Source organism: Pongo pygmaeus, chromosome 11, assembly GCF_028885625.2.
Source record: "Pongo pygmaeus isolate AG05252 chromosome 11, NHGRI_mPonPyg2-v2.0_pri, whole genome shotgun sequence".
Taxonomy (NCBI): Eukaryota; Metazoa; Chordata; class Mammalia; order Primates; family Hominidae; genus Pongo; species Pongo pygmaeus.
The window spans coordinates 37,303,092-37,328,029 of record NC_072384.2 but is presented as its reverse complement, the minus strand read 5'-3'; the positions used below and the strand labels follow the sequence as shown (position 1 = coordinate 37,328,029).

Sequence of the window (24,938 nt, the reverse complement as noted above, 5' to 3'; positions counted from 1 at the left end):
AACAAATCAATTTTGTGACATACGGTGTTCAAGTATGGGATCTGGTATAACCTTAGGAAGACAGAGTCTGCTGTGTATCTAAAATCAACCTGTAAGTACTGGTAGACAATCCATAAAGATTTCTGAATGAAGGAAGTAATAAATACTGTCCTCAACAATGTCAATGTTTCATTATCTAAAAATATTTACTCGTGTTCTCTGTGTGATACTTACTAAATCCCTGGCAGCAACTGGACATGCTCACATGCCTCTTTGGAAAATAAAATACCAACACAAAACAAAACAAATGAACTGTTTTTGATAGGCATTTGAAAAAACCTATAGCAAGCAGTGTCGATCATGGCTCTAAGAATGCAAGTCAATTAAAAATGATGACATCTGAAATATTTAAACCTTTATTTATTAATAAACATCATAGAGGGAAAAGAAACGCTCAAATGACACAAAGTAGGTAAAATAAATGTTTACTATTTTTAGTCTCATTTAAAATCTTTTGTCAGTTGCGTTTACTCTAAGCTATATAAAAAGGATTCATATATAGAAGACAAAGACATATTTTCCCAAAAGAAAGAAGTAAACAGATGTTTAATTCCACTATACCTTCTAAATTGAGAACTGTTGTGAATGACTTCCCTAATACTGTGAAAATTAATTGGCTATGATTAGAGGCCAAGGCAAGAATTTTATAATGAAGACAAAATATGTAAGCTTCTTTCAAACACAGGAATCCATGAATACGCATACTATTGCTGTTTTAAAATTCAGGCTGAATGAAAATAACTTACCTGACACAACAATAATGAGCATCTTAGCATTGGTACCTAAGAGACTATGGAAGAATTTCAGGGTAGCTGGGATGTCTTTTACATAATACAGCATCTAGAAAGGAGGAAAAAGAGAAATGAGCTGCTTCTCTATGTTGAAGTCTTTATTGCTTGGGCTAGATACTCCTAGAAAGTTTGATTTTCTAGTTGAGTGAATTTTTACCCAAGAAAACACTTAAGAAATTTAAAGATTAAAGACGTTGCATGAAGACATAGAACAATAATGTGAGAAAATATTTGGGGAAATGGAAAAGTATGATATTTGTTTGACTAGAGTCAAATGGTTTTAAATTTACTCTTGCTGGCTTCCATAGCACAGACATTTATAGCTGGAGACACTTAGTCACCATTCCACATGGGGACATGAATCCTATGCTTGTTCTATAATTCGTGAATTGCAGTTCTTCTGGGAAAAAATGGTTCCGGCACCATAAAAACAGACCCCATTTCATGGAACGTTACTTTACAATTAAGCCCTTTGCACTAGCTTCTCCATATGCTCACAGATGCTTTTTTAAAACCACAGAAAATGTGACAGGCTCTGATGATGACAGATTCTGTAGGAAGTTGGACTAAATAAAGCATGAGGTTATCTTCTTGGTCACAGGGTGTTTAAGGGTCAGGACACCCATTTTTAATAATTCTGGATCAATCTCAAGTGAAGTACAGGCCTTTCCACCCAACACAGAGCTTGGACTTACGCATTGACAGTGGGAAGTTTTTCTCCATGGCTTGCATCTTTGGACCCCACCCCCATAGACACTTCTTATATCTTATCTTCATCTTTGTTGGACAAGAATTCAATATTCCATATAGCCTGTCCTTAGAGAATTCATTGCACAAAGGAAAAGTACTTTAGCTATGCCTCTTTCATATGAATGAATGAAATAAAATGGACCTGACCTGTGCATGGCTCATGGTGCCTTAGGGGCCACACTCCACATTTTCCACCACAGGGACCATAGGCAGGTACCCAAATATAGTGAATCAATATGATGGCTAACAATCTACGATATGACCTGGCTAGAAATGTGGAAGTGGGCCATAGATGATACCTTAAATTTTTCTCAAAGACAGTGAAATTTTCTGAATTGACAGTGAGGTTGTAAAAGTATCATGAGAGTGTGAGGATTATAATGAGTAACAGAGAGGCAGAGACGCTGCACAGAAAAATGGGGCATAGACCGAGATGGAGAGAGAAGAACAGGATAGAGATGCAGAGGGAAACAGAGTTGCTATAAGAAAGAAGGAACAAACGTGGAAGTTTTAAGAGAAATAGGAAAGACAAGCTGATTCCTGAAATCACAACATTTATAACAGAGAAAAGAATGGGATCCAGGGTTAAGCAGAGGGAGTGGTTTTTAATAAGAGGAGGTTTTTGCAATAAGATGGAAGAAGGAGATGATGCACAAATGCAGTTATGTTTGCAAAGTTAGCGGGTAAAAAATGAGTTTCTATCTGGTAGTTTCTATTTTCTCTATACATTATGAAGTGAGGTCATCCGTTCGGAATGAAAGGTCTGGGAGAGACTGCAGGAGTAGTAAGGAGAGAGGGGAGTTATGAAATAGTTATGTGAGGAAGTGGGAACAAAAGCAAGTCTGGTAGAGAAATATCTTGGCATCCTGGACAGTGATAAGTACTACCTGACAGGCAAAAGATTTCATCAGCTAAAGAAGTAGAGACATAGAATTGCCTGTATATGACAAAACTGGAGTATTTCTTCCTTTGACTTCTTGTAAGTTTATTCCTTTGGGGTGACTATCATTGTAGACCAGTAAGAAAAATAATGTTTTGTTGTTAATCAATTGGTATTGCCAAAATATGTACATTTCCCAATGGTAACCAACTTCCAAAACCATACATCCTTTATGCTATTCAGAAATATTAGTTATCTCTGGAAATCCAGCCCCGTGCTACCTACTCAATAGTCACTCTCTTTCTATAACATGTGTGAGTCAGTTTGTTGGATCTGGATGATGGAAGTAAAAACGTATTGAACTGAGGCATCATGTAATCTGCCCCTTTGACCATATGTCCACTACAGAAACACTCTGGGACATTGGTCCACCCAAACCATTAGAGCCACTAGAGAATATGTTATGATGCTATCATTCTCAAATCTCTGTAAAAACATTCAACGATATAAAAATAAATTAAAGACTGGGTGCAGTGGCTCACACCTGTAATTCCAACACTTTTGGAGGTTGAAGTGGGAAGATCACTTGACTCCAGGATTTCAAGACCAGCCTGGGCAACATAGTATGACCCCATCTCTACAAAAAATAAAAAATTAGTTGGGTGTGGTGGTGCACACGTGTGGTCTCAACTAACCAGGAAGCTGCAGTGGGAGGATTGCTTAAGCTCAGGAGGTTGAGGCTAGAGTGAGCTAAGATCATGCCACTGCACTCCAGCCTGGATGACACAGTGAGACTCCCATGTCAAAAAAAGAAATAAGAATTAAGCCAACATTTTTTAAAATGGATAACTGTAGAGGTATTTTGATTAGAGAAAACTGGTTTTTTGAATGTTAAAGAGAATCTTAGTATAATAAACATCTTTATCCTTTATTTGGGCAGATCATGGTCACTTGTAAAATTAGAAATTAGAAGATTTTCATTTTCCTTTTAAAAGTTAGAATAGTAGGTATTCATTATATATATCTGAAAAGTCTTCTTTCTGAGTATATAGTATAATACATATTTCTCACCTGAATCATATGAATAAAGTCCCACTTCTGAAGCTCCTTTTTCTCCAATATTCTACTTTGATATTCAGATGATGTCTCCTTATGCCAAGCAAACTTTACGTTCTCGAGGTTTGATGTCTTGGCTACAAGCCCTAAAATACAGAGAAGAGGTGACACACCATCAATTTTAATTGCAAATGTGGAACCCATTTCCATTTAGAATTTTAATGCAATCAATGTTATATACAAACAGATAGAAAGAACATTTTTCTTTCTTATGTCTGGGAGACCAGAGAGTTCATACTGCTTTTTTTTTTTTTCTAGTATTTAATGAAATTAGAGGTGAAAGAAACAGTCAGTAAGAAATAATTACAAGAACCCTGGGCAGACATAGGTTATATTGTCTTAGTATTAATGAAGGATCAACTGGTGAATTTTATCAGTGGAAAGTGAATTGGAAACAGATCATATGTTTGTATAATTCAGGAGTAGGCAAACTACAGTCCAGGGACTATATCTAGCCTGCTACTTATTTTTGTATGAACTGCAAGCTAAAAACATGTATTGTTCTACTTCCTGACTTTGTGTCACTGCCATTCATGTTTCATGTCATTATATTTTTGAATGATTTAAAAAACACATCATTCATATATGCTAATTCATATGTGAAAATGATATGAAATTCAAATTTTAGTGTTTACAAATAAAGTTTTATTCAAACACACCCATGCTTGTTAGTTTACCTATTTTTTTTTTGGCTGCCTTTGTGGCACACGGCAGGTTGATTAGTTGTTACAGAGATTGGATTGACCTTCTGAATCTAAAATATTTACTATTTGGCCTTTGCCAGGAAAAGTTTGTGAACTTTTACTGTAACCCACTAAACATAAGCTCTTTAAGGTTGATTTAAATAATTCTGGATCAATGAATGAATCTGTACCTAAGCATAAACATCAAAAGGTAATCATTGATGACAACTGGGGAATGGACAAAGCATCAATAGAAAAGGGAGTTTATTATTCATTGTTCACATTTTGAGATGTTTAGTCATGCCTGCCAAGAACTAATTCAGTTCTTCTCCCAATAAGCTTGTGAAAAGCATGCCACAGTAACTATATTATTAATCATTCAAGGGAACAATTTGAGTTAAGTCTTTTGGGATAGGATCTGGTGTAGAGGACCAGGAGTTACAGGTACCTTTGTATTTGGCAATTTGTTCAGCACTTGGCTCAACAACTTCATTGTTGATACAAACTCCTGGGTATTGAGCCTGAACTTTGGAGAGAATTTGAAGATCAATTTCACCTAGAAGATAAACATATGGGACAGGTCACATCATTCCAGCAAGAAATGATTAAAAACAATTTTAGCTGATTTATTATCTGCCCTACCTTTACTAGGAAAGCCTAGCATAAATAAAGAATAATGTTCAACTGCTGCCCTGCCATGATGCCTGTGATGCAGAACAGCTAGGTTCTAAGTAGGCATAGTAATGTGACTCAAGGAGGGCTGTGAGTGCCATCCATTCATTTATATGATCTTTAACATCTGTCACTATATTTCATCAAATCAAAGATGCTGTTGATTGTAGAAGGAAATTAACCCTTATTTTTGTTTCACCAAGTTAGAAAAAAGCCACTGTCAATTATAATTTTAAGATTTTATCAACTGGAGAGCATAACAATATCAGAGGTATTAAAATACGAAAAAAAATGCACCTCAGAACTGGCAGAGTAGGCTAGGCCAGAAGAGTACAAAAAAAAATGTCAGATTAAAAAAAGGGTACAAGCATATGTCAGGTAAAATAAAGAAGAAAAACATGTCAGCTATCTGCCCTCATAAACACTATTATCTGTGACACAGACACAGAAATAGCCCTGGCTCAGTTGGGCTATTCTTCAAGGTAGGAAGAGGGAAGAGAACATATGGGGAGAGGACGAGGGATGATGCCAGAGTGATGGTGCTTCATGGGGGAAGATCACTCATGAACTCTGTCACTCCCAAGGTAAGTGGGAGTTAGCCCAGAAACTGTGGGGAAGTGAGGGATTGCAGGTACAGGGGACAAGATGACAGATGCACACACAGAAAATAGAAGAGTATATTTGGAACTACTAGCAGTCTAAATTTCTTAGAATATTGAGCAAGGCAGGACCTCCAAGCAAGAATCCCTGCCCTGGTGAAAAATTCAGCCTGTAGGGATAGTGTAAGAGAGATGACAATAAGTCAGATGGACTTGAGTTTTAAACCTGTCTTCTTCACTTACTCAGTGTATACAACTTTGGGCAATTTGCTTTACCTCTCCAAGCTTCTTTTTTTTTTAATTAGAAAAATAAAAATAATAATAGTACTTAATTTATTAGTTGTGAGGGTTAAATGAAGTAATGCATATAATGCACAGTGCAAAATAAAGTTGGCACTGAATAAATGTTAGCTGTTCATTATTTTTATTGTTATCTTGAGTCCATCTCTTTGAAAATATCTCTTCTCTCCCTATTGCTGATGCCTCCAACTTATGTTTTGCACGTTTATTCAATTAGGTTATGATGTTGACCTCCATTAAAATGGAAATACCTCCTGGCAAGATTAGCATAGGAAAATGATGTTAGTCTTTAACATTTGGCATAAATGACATTAACAGAACCTTTCCAAGGTTGCACATAGCAGGAAGCAAAAGCAGTGGTCATAAGACTTGGAGGTCTGGAAGGAAAGAGATGAGGAAGAAAAACCAGGAACAGAAGATCCTAGACTAGGAAAAGACAGCGGTCCAGGGGCATATGAGAGTCCCAGGTACTGGCAATAGGAGATGGTGTACATGGTGTGTGTGGAGGGAAGGAGGGAGAGTGGAAAGGAAGCTGAAATAGAGTATGAAGTCACTTATGTGACAATTTTCTTCACAGCCAGCCCTACCTACTTGAAATCATGTATTTCTTCACTGATGACTATAGCTGCCATTTATTATTGGCCACCTACTGTTCACCAAACACTGTTGCTAGGCTTTTTACCTGGAACATCTCATTAATCCTGACAGCAAGTTCCATGATATTATTAATATTCCCAACTGGATTAGGTGATTTGAGTATGTTGATATTCAAGGGATATTGATATACCTGAAGTTTAAGTCACATTTGTCTAAATCTACACTGTTTGTTCTTCTAACTCATTCAACTAAGAAGTAGAAAGATAACAAACGCTAAAAAGACATGAAAAGCCTTCTATTCTTCTGTTCAGCAACTATTTTGAAGGGAAAAAAAGATAACTAAGACAAAAGGCTGATAAGAATAGCTGTGGGCTAATGGGAAATAGATTCCAGCTTGCCCCCAAAAGACTAGAGACCAAAATTTTCTTGCCTCATATTAACCTAGCCATACATTTTAAATGAAAAATTATCAGTTATGAGGATCTCAAATTCAACATTTTGAAAAAGATAACTGAAATGCAATTATATCCCCTCAGGGCTTGATGAGCTCTCCTCCAAAGATGGACCTAGACATTTCAGGTTGGCCTGGTTGGCAAAATATATCTAGCACAGTCTGGGACATGTTCAGAGCCAGGCAGTCCCTCTCCCTGGGGCACTGATAGAGGACACAATGCTAGAATCACAATTGACATATGGAAACCATTGGTTTGCATAACAGCCTCTAGAGTATAAGCTCATGTGTGCTGGATTCCTGGCAAAAATAAATTAAGTTTAAGAAGAGGTGATAATGGAACTATTTCCTTAAGAGTCAATTAGAACATAAAATCTATTTCTGACCTCATAAGTAGGGTGACCATACTTGTTTGTCAGGGACATTTCCGTTTTATACCTGTTGTCTTAGTGTCCATCTGCTTTTGTTTCTTGGTCCTAACTTGTTCATTTTTAATAAAATATCATTAGTAGAATTTTAGTTTTGGAAGTAGTTTTTAAAAAAGAACATTTCATAAATTTACTAATATGAGAAACTTGTTCAATACATACAAATTTCAAAAATTATAATAATTTTCATTATTGTACCTACTGTCTCCAACTAACTCTCTAAAGTACCCTACACTGGACAATAAATAATACCACTGTGCTCATAGGCACTTACATTCTGTGCTTTTTTTTATTTCTTCTGAGAAAGGATGGAATATATGTGCAGAATGTACAGGTTTGTTACATAGGTATACATGCACCATGGTGGTTTGCTATACCTATTGACCTGTCTTCTATGTTCACTCCCCTCACCCCCAACCCCCAACAGGCCTTGGTGTCTGTTGTTCTCCCCTCTGTGTCCATGTGCTCTCATTGTTCAACTGCCACTTATGAATGAGAACATGCGGTATTTGGTTTTCTGTTCCTGTTAGTTTGCTGAGGATGATGGCTCCCAGCGTCATCCATGTCCCTGCAAAGGACATGAACTCATTCTTTTTTATGGCTTCATAGTATAACATGGTGTATATGCACCACATTTTCTTTATCCAGTCTATCACTGATGGGCATTTGGGTTGGTCCCATGACTTTGCTATTGTAAATAGTGCTGCAATGAGCATACATATGCATGTGTCTTTATAGTAGAATGATTTTATTCCTTTGGATATATACCCAGCAATGGGATTGCTAGGTCAAATGGTATTTCTGGTTCTAAATTCTTGAGGAATCTCCATACTGTCTTCCACAATGGTTGAACTAATTGACATTCCCACCAACAATGTAAAAGTGTTCCTATCTCTCCACAGCCTTGCCAGCATCTATTGTTTCCTGATGTTTTAATAATTGCCATTCTGACTGGCTTGAGATGGTATCTCATGGTGGTTTTGATTTGCATTTCTCTGGTGATCAGTGATATTGAGCTTTTTCTCATATGTTTGTTGGCCACATAAATGTCTTCTTTTGAGAAGTGTCTGTTCATATCTTTTGCCCAGTTTTTAATGGGGTGGTTTGTTTTTTTCTTATAAATTCATTTAAGTTCCTTGTAAATTCTGGATATTAGATCTTTGTCAGATGGGTAGAGCACAGAAATTTTATCCCATTCTGTAGGTTGCCTGTTCACTCTGATGATAGTTTCTTTTGCTGTGCAGAAGTTCTTTAGTTTAATTAGATCCCATTTGTCAATTTTGGCTTTTGTTGCAATTGCTTTTGGCATTTTTGTCATGAAGTCTTTGCCCATGCCTATGTCCTGAATGGTATTGCCTAGGTTGTCTTCTAGGGTTTTTATGGTTTTGGGTTTTACATTTAAGTCTTTAATCCATCTTGAGTTAATTTTTGTATAAGGTGTAAGGAAGGGGTCCAGTTTCAGTTTTCTGCATATGGCTAGCCAGTTTTCCCAGCGCCATTTACTGAATAGGAGATCCTTTTCCCGTTGCTTGTTTTTGTCAGGTTTGTTGAAGATCAGATGGTTTAGGTGTGTGGTGTTATTTCTGAGGCCTCTGTTCTGTTACATTGGTCTATATGTCTGTTTTGGTACCAGTACCATGCTGTTTTGGTTACTGTAGACTTGTAGTATAGTTTGAAGTCAGGTGGCATGATGCCTCCAGCTTTGTTCCTTTTGCTTAGGATTGTCTTGGCTATATGTGGTCTTCTTTGATTACATATGAAATTTAAAATAGCTTTTTCTAATTCTGTGAAGAATGTCAATGGTAGTTTGATGGGAATAGCATTGAATCTACAAATCAATTTGGGCAGTATGGCCATTCTCATAATATTGATTCTTCTTATCCATGAGGATGGAATATCTTTCCATTTGATTGTATCCTCTCTTATATCCTTGAACAATGCTTTGTAGTTCTCCTTGAAGAGGTCCTTCGCATCCCTTGTTAGCTGTATTCCTAGGTATTTTATTCTCTTTGTAGCAATTGTAATTTGGAGTTTCTTCATGATTTGGCTTTGTGTTTGTCTAATGTTGGTGTAAAGGAATGCTGTGATTTTTGCACATTGATTTTGTATCCTAAGACTTTGCTGAAGTTGCTTATCAGTTTAAGAAGTTTTTAGGCTGAGATGATGGGGTTTTCTAAATATACAATCATGTTGTCTACAAACAGAGACAATTCGCCTTCCTCTCTTCCTATTTGAATACCTTTTATTTCTTTCTATTGCCTGATTGCCCTGGCAAGAAGTTCCATTACTACCTTGAATAGGAGTGGTGATAGAGGGCATCCTTGTCTTGTACTAGTTTTCAACAGTAATGCTTCCAGCTTTTGCCTATTCAATATGATATTGGTTGGGTAAGTTTGTCATAAATAGCTTTTATTATTTTGAGATGTGTTCCATTAATATCTAGTTTATTGAGAGTTTTTAACAAGAAGAGATGTTTAATTTTATCAAAGGCCTTTTCTGCATCTATTGAGATAATAATGTGGTTTTTGTCTTTCGCTCTGTTTATGTAATAGATTACGTTTTTTGATTTGTGTATGTTGAACCAGCCTCGCATCCCAGGGATGAAGCTGACTTGATCGTGGTGGATAATTTTTTTTAATATGCTGCTGAATTTGGTTTGCCAGTATTTTACTGAGGATTTTCCCATCGATACTCATCAGAGATACTGGCCTGAAGTTTCCTTTTTTTGTTGTGTCTCTTCTTGATTTTGTTATCAGGAAGATACTGCCTTCATAAAATGAGTTAGGGAGGAGTCCCACCTTTTCAATCATTTGTAATAGTATCTGAAGGAATGGTACCAGCTCCTCTTTGTATTTCTGGTAGGACTCAGCTGTGAATCCATCTGGTCTTGGCTTTCTTTGGTTGGTAGGCTATTAATTACTGCCTTAATTTCAGAACTTGTTATTGGTCTATTCAGGGATTCAACTTCTTCTTGGTCTAGTCTTAGTAGGGTGTATGTGCCCAGGAATTTAACCATTTCTTCTAGAGTTTCTAGTTTATTTGTGTAGAGGTGTTTATAGTATTCTCTGATGGTAGTTTGTATTTCTGTGGGGTCAGTGGTGATATACCCTTTATCATTTTTTATTGTGTCTATTTGATCCTTCTCTCTTTTCTTCTTTATTAGTCTAGCTAGCAATCTATTTTGTTAATTTTTTCAAAAAAACAGTTACTGGACTCATTGATTTTTGTTTGGAGGGTTTTTGGATCTCTATCTCCTTTAATTCTTCTCTGATCTTAGTTATTTCTCGTCTTCTGCCAGCTTTTGGATTCATTTGTTCTTGCCTCTATAACTCTTTTAATTGTGATGTTAGGGTGTCAACTTGAGATCTTCAAGCTTTCTGATGGGGGCATTTAAGTGCTATAAATTTCCCTCTTAACACTGCTTTAGTTGTGTCCCAGAGATTCTGGTATGTTTTCTCTTTGTTCTTGTTGGTTTCAAAGAACTTCTTGATCTCTGCTTTAATTTCATTATTTACCCAGGAGTCATTCAGGAGCAGGTTGTTCAATTTCCATGTAATTGTGTAGTTTTGAGTGAGTTTCTTAATCCTGAGTTCTAATTTGATTGCACTGTGGTCTGAGAGACTGTTATGATTTCAGTTCTTTTGCATTTGCTAAGGAGTGTTTTATTTCCAATTATGTGGTAGATTTTAGAATAAATGCCAAGTGGCATTGCGAAGAATGTATATTCTGTTGATTTGGGGTACAGAGGTTTGTGGATGTTTACTAGGTCCACTTGATCCAGAGCTGAGTTCAAGTCCTCAATATCCTTATTAATTTTCTGTCTCATTGATCTAATACTGACAGCGGGGTGTTAAAGTCTCCCACTATTATTGTCTGGGAGTATACCTCTCTTTGTAGGTCTCTAAAAACTTGTTTTATGAATCTGAGTGCCCTTGTATTGGGTGCATATATATTTAGAATAGTTAGCTCTTCTTGTCAAATTGTTCCCTTTACCTTATGTAATGCCCTTGTCTTTTTTGATCTTTGTTGGTTTAAAGTCTGTTTTGTCAGAGACTAGGATTGCAACCCCTGCTTATTTTTTGCTTTCCATTTGCTTGGTAAATTTTCCTCCATCCCCTTATTTTGAGCCTATGTGTGTCTTTGCACATGAGATGGGTCTCCTGAATACAGCACACTGATGGGTCTTGACTCTTTATCTGATTTGTCAGACTGTGTCTTTTAATTGGGACATTTAGCTCATTTACATTTAAGGTTAGTATCATTATGTGTGAATTTGACCCTACCATCATGCTGCTATTTGGTTATTTTGTACACTAGTTGTTGCAGTTTCTTCATAGTGTCATTGGTTTTTATATTTTGATGTGTTTTTGCAGTGGCTGCTACTGGCTTTTCCTTTCCATGTTTAGTGCTTCCTTCAGGAGCTCTTGCAGGGCAGGCCTGGTGACAACAAAATTCCTCAGCATTTGCTTGTCTGGAAAGGATTTTATTTCTCCTTTGCTTATGAAGCTAGTTTGGCTGGATATGAAATTCTAGGTTGAATTTTTTTTTTTCTTTAAGAATGTTGAATATTGGCCTCCAATCTTTTCTGGCTTGTAGAGTTTCTGCTGAGAGGTCTGTTGTTAGTCTGATGGGTTTCCCTTTGTAGGTGACCTGGCCTTTCTCTTTGGCTGCCCTTAACAATTTTTCTTCATTTCCATCTTCAATCTGATGATTATGTGTCTTGGAGTTGAATTTCTTGTGGAGTATCTTAATGATGTTCTCTGTATTTTCTGAATTTGCATGTTGGCAGTCTTGCTAGATTGAGGAAGTTCTCCTGGATAATATCCTGAAGTGTGTTTTCCAGCTTGTTTCCATTCTCTCCATTTCCTTCTTGTACTCCAATCAATTGTAGGTTTGGTCTTATGAAGTCCCATATTTCTTGGAAGCTTTGTTCATTCCTTTTCATTCTTTTTTCTCTAGTCTTGTCTGCGTGCCTTATTCCAGGAAGGTGGTCTTCAGACTCTGATATTCTTTCTTCCACTTGGTTGATTCAGCAATTGATACTTGTGTATGCTTCAGGAAGTTCTCATGCTGTGTTTTTCAGCTCCATCATGTTGTTTATGCTTCTCTCTAAACTGGTTATTCTAGTTAGCAATTCCTCTAACCTTTTATCAAGGTTCTTAGCTTCTTTGCATTGGGTTAGGACATGCTCCTTTAGATCAGTGTAGTTTTTTATTACCCATCTTTTGAAGCCTACTTCCATCAATTTGTCCATCTGATCCTCCCTCCAGTTCTGTGACCCTGATGGAGAAAGGTTGAAATCATTTGGAGGAGAAAAGGCACTCTGACCTTTTGGGTTTTCAGCATTGTTTCATTGATTCTTTCTCGACTTCGTGAGTTTGTCTAGTTTTGGTCTTTGAGGCTGCTGACCCTTGGATGGGGTTTTTGTGGAGACTTTTTGTTGCTCTTGTTGTTGATGCTGTTGTTGTTGCTTTCTGCTTGTTTGTTTTTCTTTCAATGGTTAGGTCCCTCTTCTGCAGGGCTGCTGCAGTTTGCTGGGGGTTCACTTCAGGACCTATTTATCTGATTCACTCCTGTGCCTGGAGATGTCACCCAAAGAGGCTGGAGAACAGCAAAGATGAGTGCCTGCTTCTTCTTCTGGGACTTCTGACCTTGAGGGGCACCAGCCTGATGCCAGTAGGGAGCAGTCCTGTATAGGGTGTCTGACAACCTCTATTGGAGGGTCTCACCCAGTTGGGTGGCATGGGGAACAGAACCTGTTTAACACAGTGCCTCACTTGTGGGAAACCCACTTGTCTGGGCTGCCTGGATTCCTCAGAACTACCAGGAGGAAAGGCTAAGTCTGCTGGTCCACAGAGACTGCAGCCATCCCTCCCCCTAGGGACACAGGACCAGGGAGATGCAGGTTCTGTCCCTGAGCCTCTGGCTGGTGTTACTGGAGTTGGGGCGGGGAAGCCTCACCCAATGAGGAAGGATGGGTCAGGGTCAGGCCTGAAGAGGCACTCTGGCCACAGACTGCAAGCTGGTGTGTTGGACTGTGAGGGACAAGTCTTGGGACCAAGCCGTCCAGCCTCCCTGTCTCCAACAGGGGAAAAGCACAGCCTGGGGCTATAGAGATGGGTGCCTCCCTTCCCCTGCCCAGGGAGCTTTGTGTTAGGCAGATGCAAATCCCAGTACTGGCTGCTGCTCCTCCCCCAAGGAGCTCAAATAGCTTTGACAGCAGGCAGCCACAGCCAGTGCTGGTCACCTCTCCCTCCAGGAGTTCCGTAGGCTTAAGCAGATTCCTTCCAACTGAGAAGCTAAGAGTCTGTGCATTTCTGGGTTGGGACGCTAGTCCCTGGTGGTGTGGGTTCACAAGTGGGATCTTCCAATCTGTGGGTTGCACAGTTCTGTGGAAAAAGCACACTCACCCATTGCCTCCCTTGGTTGGGGGGAGGGGGCTCCCCCACTCCATGTGGCTCTCATGTGGGCTGCCACACCACACTGTTCTTCTTTCTCTCCGTGCGTCACACCAACCTCCTAGTCAGTTCTGATGAGAGAACCTGGATGCCTTGGTTACTGGTGAAGTATTCACAAGCTTATTATGTTTTTTTTCAATGGGAGCCTCCAAACGCTGCTGTTTCTAGTCGGCCATCTTGGCCCCGCCCTGTGTTATTTTTATAATAGGTATAGTATTTCTTATTGTGATATATATGTAAGAAATAATACAATTATCTATATCTATATCTAGCTATATAAATATCTACTTCTATTTACATACATATATGTATCTTTATAGAAATGTGTGTATATGCATATATCGATATATGTGTGTGATATTATTTTTTATATATATATATATGTTTTTATCTATGGCTCCTGGCTTATGATTCCCATAGCCTTTGTTAATAGTCTTTTATTATAATGTTATGGTGCTTTTGGCCTCAGGAGCAGACCTCAGAAAACCTTTCACCTACACAAGGCAGGACTATAACATGTTTCCACCTTTGTGATTGAGGGTCATAAGACCTCATTTCAGAGGAGGTCCTGTCCCATATCCTAGAGGAATTAATGCTGCACAGAGAGGTCAAGAAGAATCTGAACAGAGAGGCCTCACTGGGTTTCCCACTCAGCCTATCAGCATTAGATTATAACCTTTTTGTCCAATCACATTACTACATGGTTGTCCAATGAAGTTTTCATAAAAGGCCCAAGAGAACAGGATTTGAAGAGCTTCCAGATAGTGAACATGTGTAGGCTCCTGGCAGGTAGCATATCCAGGCAGAGCATGAAAGCTCTGTGTACCTTTTCTCATACCTTACCCTATGCATCTCTTCATCTTTAGCCTTTGTAACATCTTTTATAATAAACCAGCAAATGTAAGCCAGTTTCCCTGAGTTCTGTGAACCACTTTAATAAATTAATCAAACCCAAAGAGGGGTCATGGAAACCTCAGCTTGAAGCTGGCTGCTCTGAAGTTCTGAAGGCCCAAACTTGCAACTGGTATCTGAAAGGGGACAGTCTTGTGGGACTGAGCCCTCAACCTGTGGGATCTGACATTATTTTCAGGCAGACAGCATCAGAATTGAATTGAATTGGAAGATACCTGGTGGTATCTGCTGCTTGGTGTTGGGAGAAAAAAAAGCTCATGCATTTGGTCACAGAAGTCTTCTGTGTTGATTGTTGTGGTGTGAGAGCAGAGGAAAATATTTGAGTTTTTCCCTCAGAATATATACATATGTATGTACATATAAATATATGTGTGTATATATACATATCCATAAGATATAAAATCATAAAATAAAATATTCCTTGACATTGTATTCTACATGATTTGCTTTTCAGTATCCCTCAGAAATAGGAGACATGTATTTTTAAAAAATAATTTATACCCATAATCTCCAATATAATATTGAAAGAGAAGAATAAAGTTGGACAACCGACACTATCTGACTTCAAGACTTACTATAAAGCTATATGAATCAAAACAGCCTGGTAATGGCAAAAGAATAGACAGATAGATCAGTGGAACAGAATAGAGAGACCAGAAATAGACCCACATAAATATAGTCAATTGATCTTTGACAAGGGAGCAAAGGCAATACAATGGAGCAAAGATAGTCTTTTCAACAAATGGTGCTGCAACAACTGGATACCCACCTGCAAAAAAATGAATCTAGACACGGACCTTACATCCTTCACAAAAATTAATTCAAAATGAATCATAGAACTATGTGTAAAACATAAAACTGTAAAATTCCTAAAATATAACAGAGGAAAACCTAGATGACCTTGGGTATGGCGATGACTTTTTAAATAGAAACCAAAGGCATAATCTATGAAATAAGTAATTAATAAGCTGAACTTTATTAAAATTAAAAACTTCTGCTCAGCAAAAGAAAATGTCAGGAGAATGAGATGACAAGCATGAAAGAAAATAATTGAAAAGAGCATATCTGATAAAGGATTATTATCCAAAATATACAAAGAACTCTTAAATCTCAACAATAAGAAAACAACCAGCCCAATTAACAATTGGGCCAAAGACCTAAACACCTCACCAAAGAAGATATACAGATGGCAAATAAATATATAAAGAGATATTTCATATCATATGCCATCAATGAAATGCAAATTAAAACATTAATGAAATATCATTAGACACCTGGAAGGGCCAAAATCCAGAGCACTAATGACAATAAATGCTGGGAAAGATGTGGAGCAACAGGAACTCTCATTTGCTGCTGGTGGGAAAGGTAACTTTGGGTCCACTTTGGAATACAGTTTGTCAGTTTCTTAAAAGATTAAGCATAATCTTACCATATGATTCAGTAATCAAGCTCCTTGGTTTCTACCCAAAGGAGTTGAAAACTTATAGTCACACAAAAATCTGCACATAGATGTTTATTAGCTTTATTCGTAATTGCCAAAGCTTGGAAGTAACCAAGAGTGTCCTTCAGCATATAAACTGGTAAGTAAAAGAACAAACAAACAAAAAATCTGTGGTACATGCAGACAATAGAATATCATTCAGCACAAGAAAGAAATGAGTTACTAAGCCATGAAAAGACATGGAAGAAACTTAAATGCATATTACTATCTGAATGGAGCCAATCTGAAAAAGTTACATGCTGTATGATTTCAACTAGATGACATTCTGGAGAAGACAAAATTATGGAAACAGTGAAAAGATCAGTGGTTGCCAGGGGCTGAGGGGTGGAGGTGAAGGGGTGGAGCATAGATGATTTTGGGGGCAGTAAAACTACTCTGTATAATACTATAATGGTGGGTACATGTCACTATAATTTGTTTAAACCCATGGAATACAACACCAAAAGTAAACCCTAAAGTAAACTATGAGCTTCTAGTAATTATTCATCTTTGGAATACTGAAATAATATCCTCAAAGGTCAGCCTACCTCTGGTCTTGTATTCCACAAAGCACTTACCACGATAACCATTTTAAACCCTGCTAAGCAAACCCATCACTTCCCTGCTTAAAATCTTCTAGTGACTATAAAATGGATGAAGGTCAAGCTGCTCTACTAAACATAGACTATTTGGCCTGGTCTTTATTCTCATCACTCACAGTTTTATATTCTGAATTTTGTGGCTCCAGGAGCCCTGAATTGCTTGCATTCTACCCTCTTTCCTTTATGTACCATCCTCTCCCATGCTTTCTCCTCTGCCTAAAAAGCTCTCCCTCACTTCTTCACTTCAACTGGCTAACTCCTACACATCTAAAACTCTACCACTCATAGCTGATAATCTTAGTGGTCTTTCCCACAGAGCCCAGAAGCAGCATGAGAATCCTCCAGACACTAACTACCCATCAATTGACTGGAGTTGGCAACACAGATAAAACACACTTGTCTTTCCTGATCTAAATTATTGCTTTTCTTCATTTATATGATATACTAGCAAAGGCTTGCTTCCAACAAGTTTGTTAAAAAGAACTAAGGATACTTAAATGCTGGATTGAATAACTGAGCTGGTTTGATCATTAATCATTGCAGGCATACGAGGAGTTATTATACCCTATAGAACCATGAGCCATCAGTATAAGAGATTCAAAGTAAAAAAAAAAAAAAAAAGTGGCCATTGTCCTTTCTAACTGAATCCTTCAGAGCAGGACCCACAATGTTATGACTATGTTCCAGTATCAGGTATGAAATGCCTTACAAATGCTTTCAGAGAAAACACAAGCCAAACTAATGTGTTAAAATAATGGCAGAAAGTAAACTAGACTTGAGTCAAATAATTCAGAAATTCTCAACAAATTCAGGGGTAAGTGAAAAAAATGTGGAAGGCAGCAATCTACTTTTATTGTACATTGCAAAACTTTCTAGGAATCTTAAACTTGAGATCCAGAAAATGGCATTTAAGGGGAGTAGGGCAATACATGCTCAGTTTATAGTCAGTCTCTTCCCACATGTGACCTCTCATGACCGTTGCTTGGTCATAACTCTGATGATTGAAGGCTACTTATTTTTGACCTCCCTAAGGCCTTTAGATACATACACACCAACAGCTGTTTGGGTTAACAAAAGCCCTATTAAGAAATGACATTAAATGTTTCTCCCTAAAGAAACTAAGTCTACAGCATTTTCTGTGACAAATACAGAAATAATTTTGATGATTAAACAAACTCTATTCAAACATATCATAGTATTTTCTTTCTTTTTTTCTTTTCTCCCCTTCTGTGAATAGCAAGGCAAATTAATGATGTTTCAGTCTGTGCTTGTGATGATGATGTAACTGATTTTCTCAGTTGATCCCTTGTGTGTAATTTTAGCAAAGCTGGGCAAATCCAAGTATGTATCAGCATAAATCAATGGGATACAGAGCACTTCATTTCAATATACAATGTTTAGAAAGATATGCACCAAATTAAAATCAAGAGTTATCTAACGGTGATAGAATTATAGGTTATTTTTAATTCTCTTTTTTTTGTTTATCTATAATTTGAAATGTTTCTATAAAAATTTATTCAAATTAATTATTTTCGAAGTGTTCATCTCCCAATTAGAAAATCTTTCTGTGATGGTTACTTTTATGTGTCATCTCTACCGGGCCATGGAGTGCTCAGACATTTGGATAAACATGATTCTGAGTGTGTCTGTCAGGGCGTTTTTGGATGAGATTAATGTTTGAATTGGTAGACTGAGTAAAGCAGACTGCCCTCCCTCATCCAATCAATCCAAGACCAGAAGAGAACAGCTTGAGCTGGAACTGGTCATTTCTGGCCTTCAGACTCAGACTGAAATATCAGCCCTTGTTGAGTCTCAAGCCTTCAGGCCTGCTGGCTTTGAGACTAGAACTTACACCATGGGCTCTCCTGGGTCTGCAGCCTACCGACTGTAGATCTTGGGACTTGTCAGCCTTCATAATCATATGAGCTAATTCCTTATTTTACATATTAAGGTATATATATATATATAAATTGTATTTATATTATATATATATAATCTTGTTGGTTCTGTTTCTCTAGAGAACCCTGACTAATTACTACAGGTCTAAATTTTTTCTGTTATTATTTTATATGCAAGTGACTATTTCAAGGCATTTATCAACATATATGAAACAACTCACATTAGCAACAATTTGGCCTTTAGCTTACTGTAATCATTTAACCTCTCTACACTAATTACCATATTTACCACTAACACTAGTACCACATTTACCACTAAGTATCTAATTAAACATCTTTATTTAATTTTAATTATTTTTTTTTTTTTTTTTGAGATGGAGTCTCGCTCTGTCGCCCAGGCTGGAGTGCAGTGGCGCGATTTTGGCTCACTGCAAGCTCCGCCTCCTGGGTTCAAGGATACTTTATAATGCAAGTTGTTCTCTTACGTCCTGGAGGCTTACATTTGGTTTTGTAAAATCACGTCTATTTGATTTTAAAAGGCATTGCTGTATTATAGTAAATGTTAGTATACTGAAGATGTGACTATACCTTATATATGAACTTTATCTGGTGACTCAAAGAACTGGTCTTCTGAGTGGGAGACTTTCTGTTCTGGGCAAGTGCACTAGTAAAAGAGGCTATAAAATGAAATTTTTATTGCTTAAAAAATATGGATAAGTAGGTAGACAGCTGGCTAGATGGATGCATGAATGCACAGACAGACTCACAGACTGCTTCTAGTAAGATAGTTACTTGGATGACTAGAAGAATAAAAGTATGTAGGAAAGAGAGAAGTCACAACTTGGAAAAATAGGTTTTCTAGGTGCTCTGCTGTTACATTTAAAAAAGCATGTTTAAAGGGTAGGATGTGAAGATAGGCTGGAAGGAAATCCCTAACAAATGCTTTACCAACCCTCTACTCTTCAGCTAGCACATTATGTGAAATCCTATTCTTAGGACACAGCTTTAAATTGGACATACACCTCCACTTGTATTGTTGATGGACATACGTTTCTGCTATTTGAGATCCCAAGGCAGTCAAGGGATGGAGTTAGAGCGGTTTTATACATTCTTAATCCTTTTTTTTTTTTTTTTAGTTTCGGTTCCTGTGGCACTGCCTTTAGCACGCACCAATTTTGTCCATGCACGTTTTAGGCAGATAGTGAGAAGCTGAGAGTCTTACGTGTCATGTCTCTTCTATCTTAAACTGGTCTGTCATCATAAAATTATAATCCTAGTTTGCTACTATTCAAAGGCAGAGAATAGAACTTCATGACATGATTGCTGGTATATCAAATGTTTTATTAATCACATAATGATTATAATTAACTCATGCCAGCCCTAGACAAATGGCCCAATCTTTTTTATTTATCCTTATAGTGCTACTAGAATTCTGCATGCTTTTCATAGGGTATTTAAATCTCTCCTGAACTCATTTGCTCATCTACAAAATGGGAAAATATAACTCACAGTCACTCCTTACATCATATGGTAACTTTTAAAAAATGTTATTTTTATGATTTTTTTAAGTTTAATTTCCCTATGTCAAAGTTATCAACAATCTTTGACTGTAAAATCAGGACAACTGATTAATGTATTAATTACCTCAAAAACTTAATTCCAATATTTACTTATTGTTCAGATTTCGAGATAATCAACAAGTACCAAAAATCAAAGCCTGAGACTAATTTGGGAATTGTGCATGCTATGTCTTTCTTTCAATCATACATCCACTAAGGATCCATTATATGCCAGGAAATGCCCACTGTTGGGCTTATAGAGATAATTTCTTAAAAAGTTAATAGGCACATTGACATTGCTCAAACCCATTAATAATAAAAGAGATGAAAATTGAAATGCCAATACAATATCACCCGATGCTTGTTGGACTTGTAAAACATCGGAAAGCTAAAGAATGCTAAGTGATGTCAGGGATATTCAGATAGAGAAATTTCATCCAGGCTACTGAGAATATAGACTGGAGCAGCCACTATGGGGACTAATTTGGTAATCCTTATTCAAATTAAATATATGCATAACCTATGACCCAGGAATTCTGAATTGAGAATGTAATAAAAATGCATAATCCAAAGAAATTCTCACATGGGTGAATAAGGAGATATTGAACCACGTTCACTACAGCATTGCTTGGGATAGAAGGGGGTTAGATGGAAAGTTATAAGGCAGGAAAATTGTTGTAGATGCACAACACTCAGTATTCTGTAACAGTCAGAATCCATAGACCAGATCAATACTTAGCAATACAGTAATCTTCAGGGTATAGTACTCCATGACAATGCAAGAAAGAGTAATATATTGAGGGAAACCAGAATAGGTCACCTCGACATCTGCCTCTTTGACAAGAAAATTATTTTTGAGCTAAAGGCAATTAAGAAGCAGCAAATGGAAGGAAAATTTTCCCTATCCTCCTGCTCTTCTGCCTAAGGGCAGGATATAAATTCTCCTTTACTGGAGACAACTCTAAACTCTTACCAGCCCAGAGACAGCACCAGAGGAATCTGCAAACAAACTTACTCGTATTTTCCACCCATATATTTACCTTCTCACAGTTTCCCTCCCTTGGAAGACTAAAATAATTTTCCTTTCTCCTGTCATTTCCCCACAAATTTATTGTTTTTTGTTGAAGGTGCTCTATGAGCCAGAGTTCCAAACCACTACTTCGAGTTACTTTTCCTTGGAGTTTATTCTGTATGATGAGCACTGCATGTTAATAAATGTGTTTGTTTCCCTCTTATTAATCTATCTTTTGTTATAGGGACCCATCCCAACTAAGAATTCATGAGGGTTGAGGGGGAATTTTTTTTTGTTCCCTACTATATATATTGTATACACTATATGTATATTGTATAAAAATATACAATAGGAGAATAAAAATGTACAGATTGGTAATGGGAAACAGAAAACATATTAATTTCAATAAATTATAACAATGGTATAATGGAATTCTTCAGGGCAAACAGTGAAAATACAAAGGCAGAGTTAGTGACTGTAGTGAGCACAGGGGAGGCTGAGTCCAAGAAGAAGAGCAGGAAATACTTTGCGGAGGATGTGGAGGATATACCCCTTGGGCAAGTCTGTGTATTCTGCTGTTAGCTTTCTTCTTGGTTTTGGGTCACTTACTTTAGACTACTTTAGGCTCTAGAACTTTCTGTATAATGAGCAACTACATAGGTTCTGCATGATATTTATGGATGAGGTTTTGTGATAATAGGAAAAAATCATGCACTTCAAGAAAAATCCGACCTGGGCTTGGAGATCGGCTCCACCGTCTATTACTTGATGAAATGCATCTGAAACCAACTGTTACAGGTGAATCAAAATCTTCTGAAGAAAAACTGTCAGGAAAACACACTTATTGGAGCAGTGCTTTGGGCTTCAGCTGTTTAGCTGAAGGAGACGAAGGAGAGGCCAGGGGGGTCTAGTCCTTACCATCATCTCTCGTATATAAAATTATAGTTTTGTTTTTTTCTCTCTCTGGCTAAAAACTAATAATGCAGAAAACTCAGGACATAGAGAAAGGTAAAAAGTAGAAAAGAAACTCACTGCTTCCTAAACTTTTATTTTTCTCCATTGATCAAATCAATTTTTTTCTTAGTCTAAATAGGTGAGATTATTATGTATATAAATTATTTTGCCTTTCTCTTGAGTGTTAAACTGTGAATATATCAAAATTTATTTTAATGTGTTATTTGTAGTGGCTATACTATATTCTCTTAAATGGACATGTGAAATAATTCATTTAATTATTAATCTTTCATATATAATATAAATAAAATAAAAGTACGGCCGGGCGCGGTGGCTCACGCCTATAATCCCAGCACTTTGGGAGGCCGAGGTGGGTGGATCACGAGGTCAGAAGATCGAGACCATCTTGGCTAACACGGTGAAACCCCATCTCTACTAAAAATACAAAAAGAAATTAGCCAGGTGTGGTGGCGGGCGCCTGTAGTCCCAGCTACTCAGGAGGCTGAGGCAGGAGAATGGCGTGAACCCGGGAGGCGGAGCTTGCAGTGAGTGGAGATCACGCCACTGCACTCCAGCCTGGGCGACAGAGCAAGACTCCGTCTCAAAATCAATCAATCAATAAATAAAAGTATACATTTACGTAAAATTCATTTATATATACTTTATATATGGAAATATATGGATATATTTTTATATGTGAATATATAATTTTACATATAGTTTGTCTTATATATACATAAATTATACTTTATATATTATATACTATATATAACATATACATATAACTAAACTATATAACATATATAAACTATACTATATATTATACAATTTACTATATTATATAATATAGTATGCCTATATAGTATACTATATATTATATAATGTATTACCAATTATATATATTATATATTACTTATTATATGTAATATAATAGATTACCTATTTTATGTATACTACCTATTATAATTATGTAATACGGAATATACTTTATACTATATATTATATAAGACTATATTATATAATACTAAATTATATAATTATACTATATTACATAATTATAAAGTATCATATAATAGTATATTATATAATCATAAGTATTATATAATACTATACTATATAATCATATGTATTATATAATACTATATTATATAATCTTATGTGTTATATAATTATGTAATATATAATTGTATACCATATTATATAATATAATACTATTTTATATATTATATAATTGTATAATATATAGTATAGTATAGTTAATATATACGTATATAACTATAGTACAGTTAATATATACATATGTAACTATAGTACAGTTAATATATACGTATGTAACTATAGTACAGTTAATATATACGTATGTAACTATAGTACAGTTAATATATACGTGTATAACTATAGTACAGTTAATATATACGTGTATAACTATAGTACAGTTAATATATACGTGTATAACTATAGTACAGTTAATATATACGTGTATAACTATAGTACAGTTAATATATACGTGTATAACTATAGTACAGTTAATATATACGTGTATAACTATAGTACAGTTAATATATACGTGTATAACTATAGTACAGTTAATATATACGTGTATAACTATAGTACAGTTAATATATACGTGTATAACTATACTTAAAATTGACTATCATCAGTCTCATATATAGTTTTAGATATTTTGCTATTGTGAGGAGACTGAAAATGAGCCATAAATTTTTGTGCAAAAATCTTAATTTTTTAAGTTAATTTCCATAATGGGAATTAATGATTGGAATAAGACTCTTGATCTGTGATGATATTTTTAAAAACAGTGATAAACAACAATAACAACCACCACAAAAAGCTCACGTCCAGGGGTGGCAGGTGCTCAGAAAGGATGCAGGCTGAGGAACTGTAGCACAGTCCCAGCAGCCCTCCTGGACTGGCAAGGCCAGGCCAATTGCTGGAGCCCTGGAGATGGGGCTTGGGGAGGCAAGGTGGGATGTCCAGGAGAAAGCACTGAAGCAGTATCTGGGGCTGTGGTAATATGGAAGAAGAGTAGCTGTTTATCAAAAATTTCAATATTTTTAACAACCAGCAGGGCCAGGCCAGGGCATATTAGATGAAAATCAGAACTGTTCTTGCTATATAATGCCAAATTACTTTCAGGGAAATTTTAATTTCATACCCTTACCTTTTGCACATGAAAACTTCCATATCACTATAACCTCATCAGTATTATATGTTATTGGCTTTTTAAGTCTTTTTGAATTATTCTTAGCAAACATTTGAACTTTTCTTTAAATAAATTTTTTATATTTTGAATAAAATATATTATTAGCTAATTAACCAAATATTTTTTCATCATTTCTCTCAGATTGTTATTGTTAATAGAGATCAAGCTGAAGGAGACCCAGGGGGTTGATCTCAATCCCTGCAACCTCCCCAGTCCCCTTCAGACATATATTATTAGGTTCGCTATCTATAAAATGAAGATAACAAGTCACCTACACCACAGTTGCATGACTGTGTATATTAAATTGTAAAGTTTTATTCAGCGTGACTGTCAAGAGGAAACTTATTCACTGATTAAGAGACTGCAGACCAAAATGGCACAAAAACTGGCAAGATACAAATTTGCCCTTCAGCAAAATTACAGATAAACACATGCCATGGACTTTTATGTAGATTGTAATTAATCAAAATTGGGAATGGAAAACACTCTAATGTTAACAACAACAAAGCAAAATGAGAACCTACCATACTGCTTTT

General features: G+C 36.5%; 1 protein-coding gene across 2 annotated transcripts in view; it reads right to left on the bottom strand.

Annotated features, from left to right (window-relative positions):
• The window catches only part of HNMT (histamine N-methyltransferase), a 49,239-nt gene that overhangs the window by 11,252 nt on the left and 13,049 nt on the right, over positions 1-24,938 (bottom strand). Inside the window, exons 1-4 of one of the 2 annotated variants that reach the window (XM_054477491.2) lie at positions 13,717-13,952; positions 4,708-4,815; positions 3,532-3,662; positions 786-879 (exon numbers count right to left, since the gene is read on the bottom strand). In XM_054477491.2, coding sequence (XP_054333466.1) covers positions 786-879; positions 3,532-3,662; positions 4,708-4,815; positions 13,717-13,771 — 388 coding nt within the window. In that variant the 5' untranslated portion in view covers positions 13,772-13,952. Of the gene's footprint in view, positions 1-785; positions 880-3,531; positions 3,663-4,707; positions 4,816-13,716; positions 13,953-24,938 lie in introns of those variants that run through there. The other variant, XM_054477490.2, reaches the window with a different exon arrangement.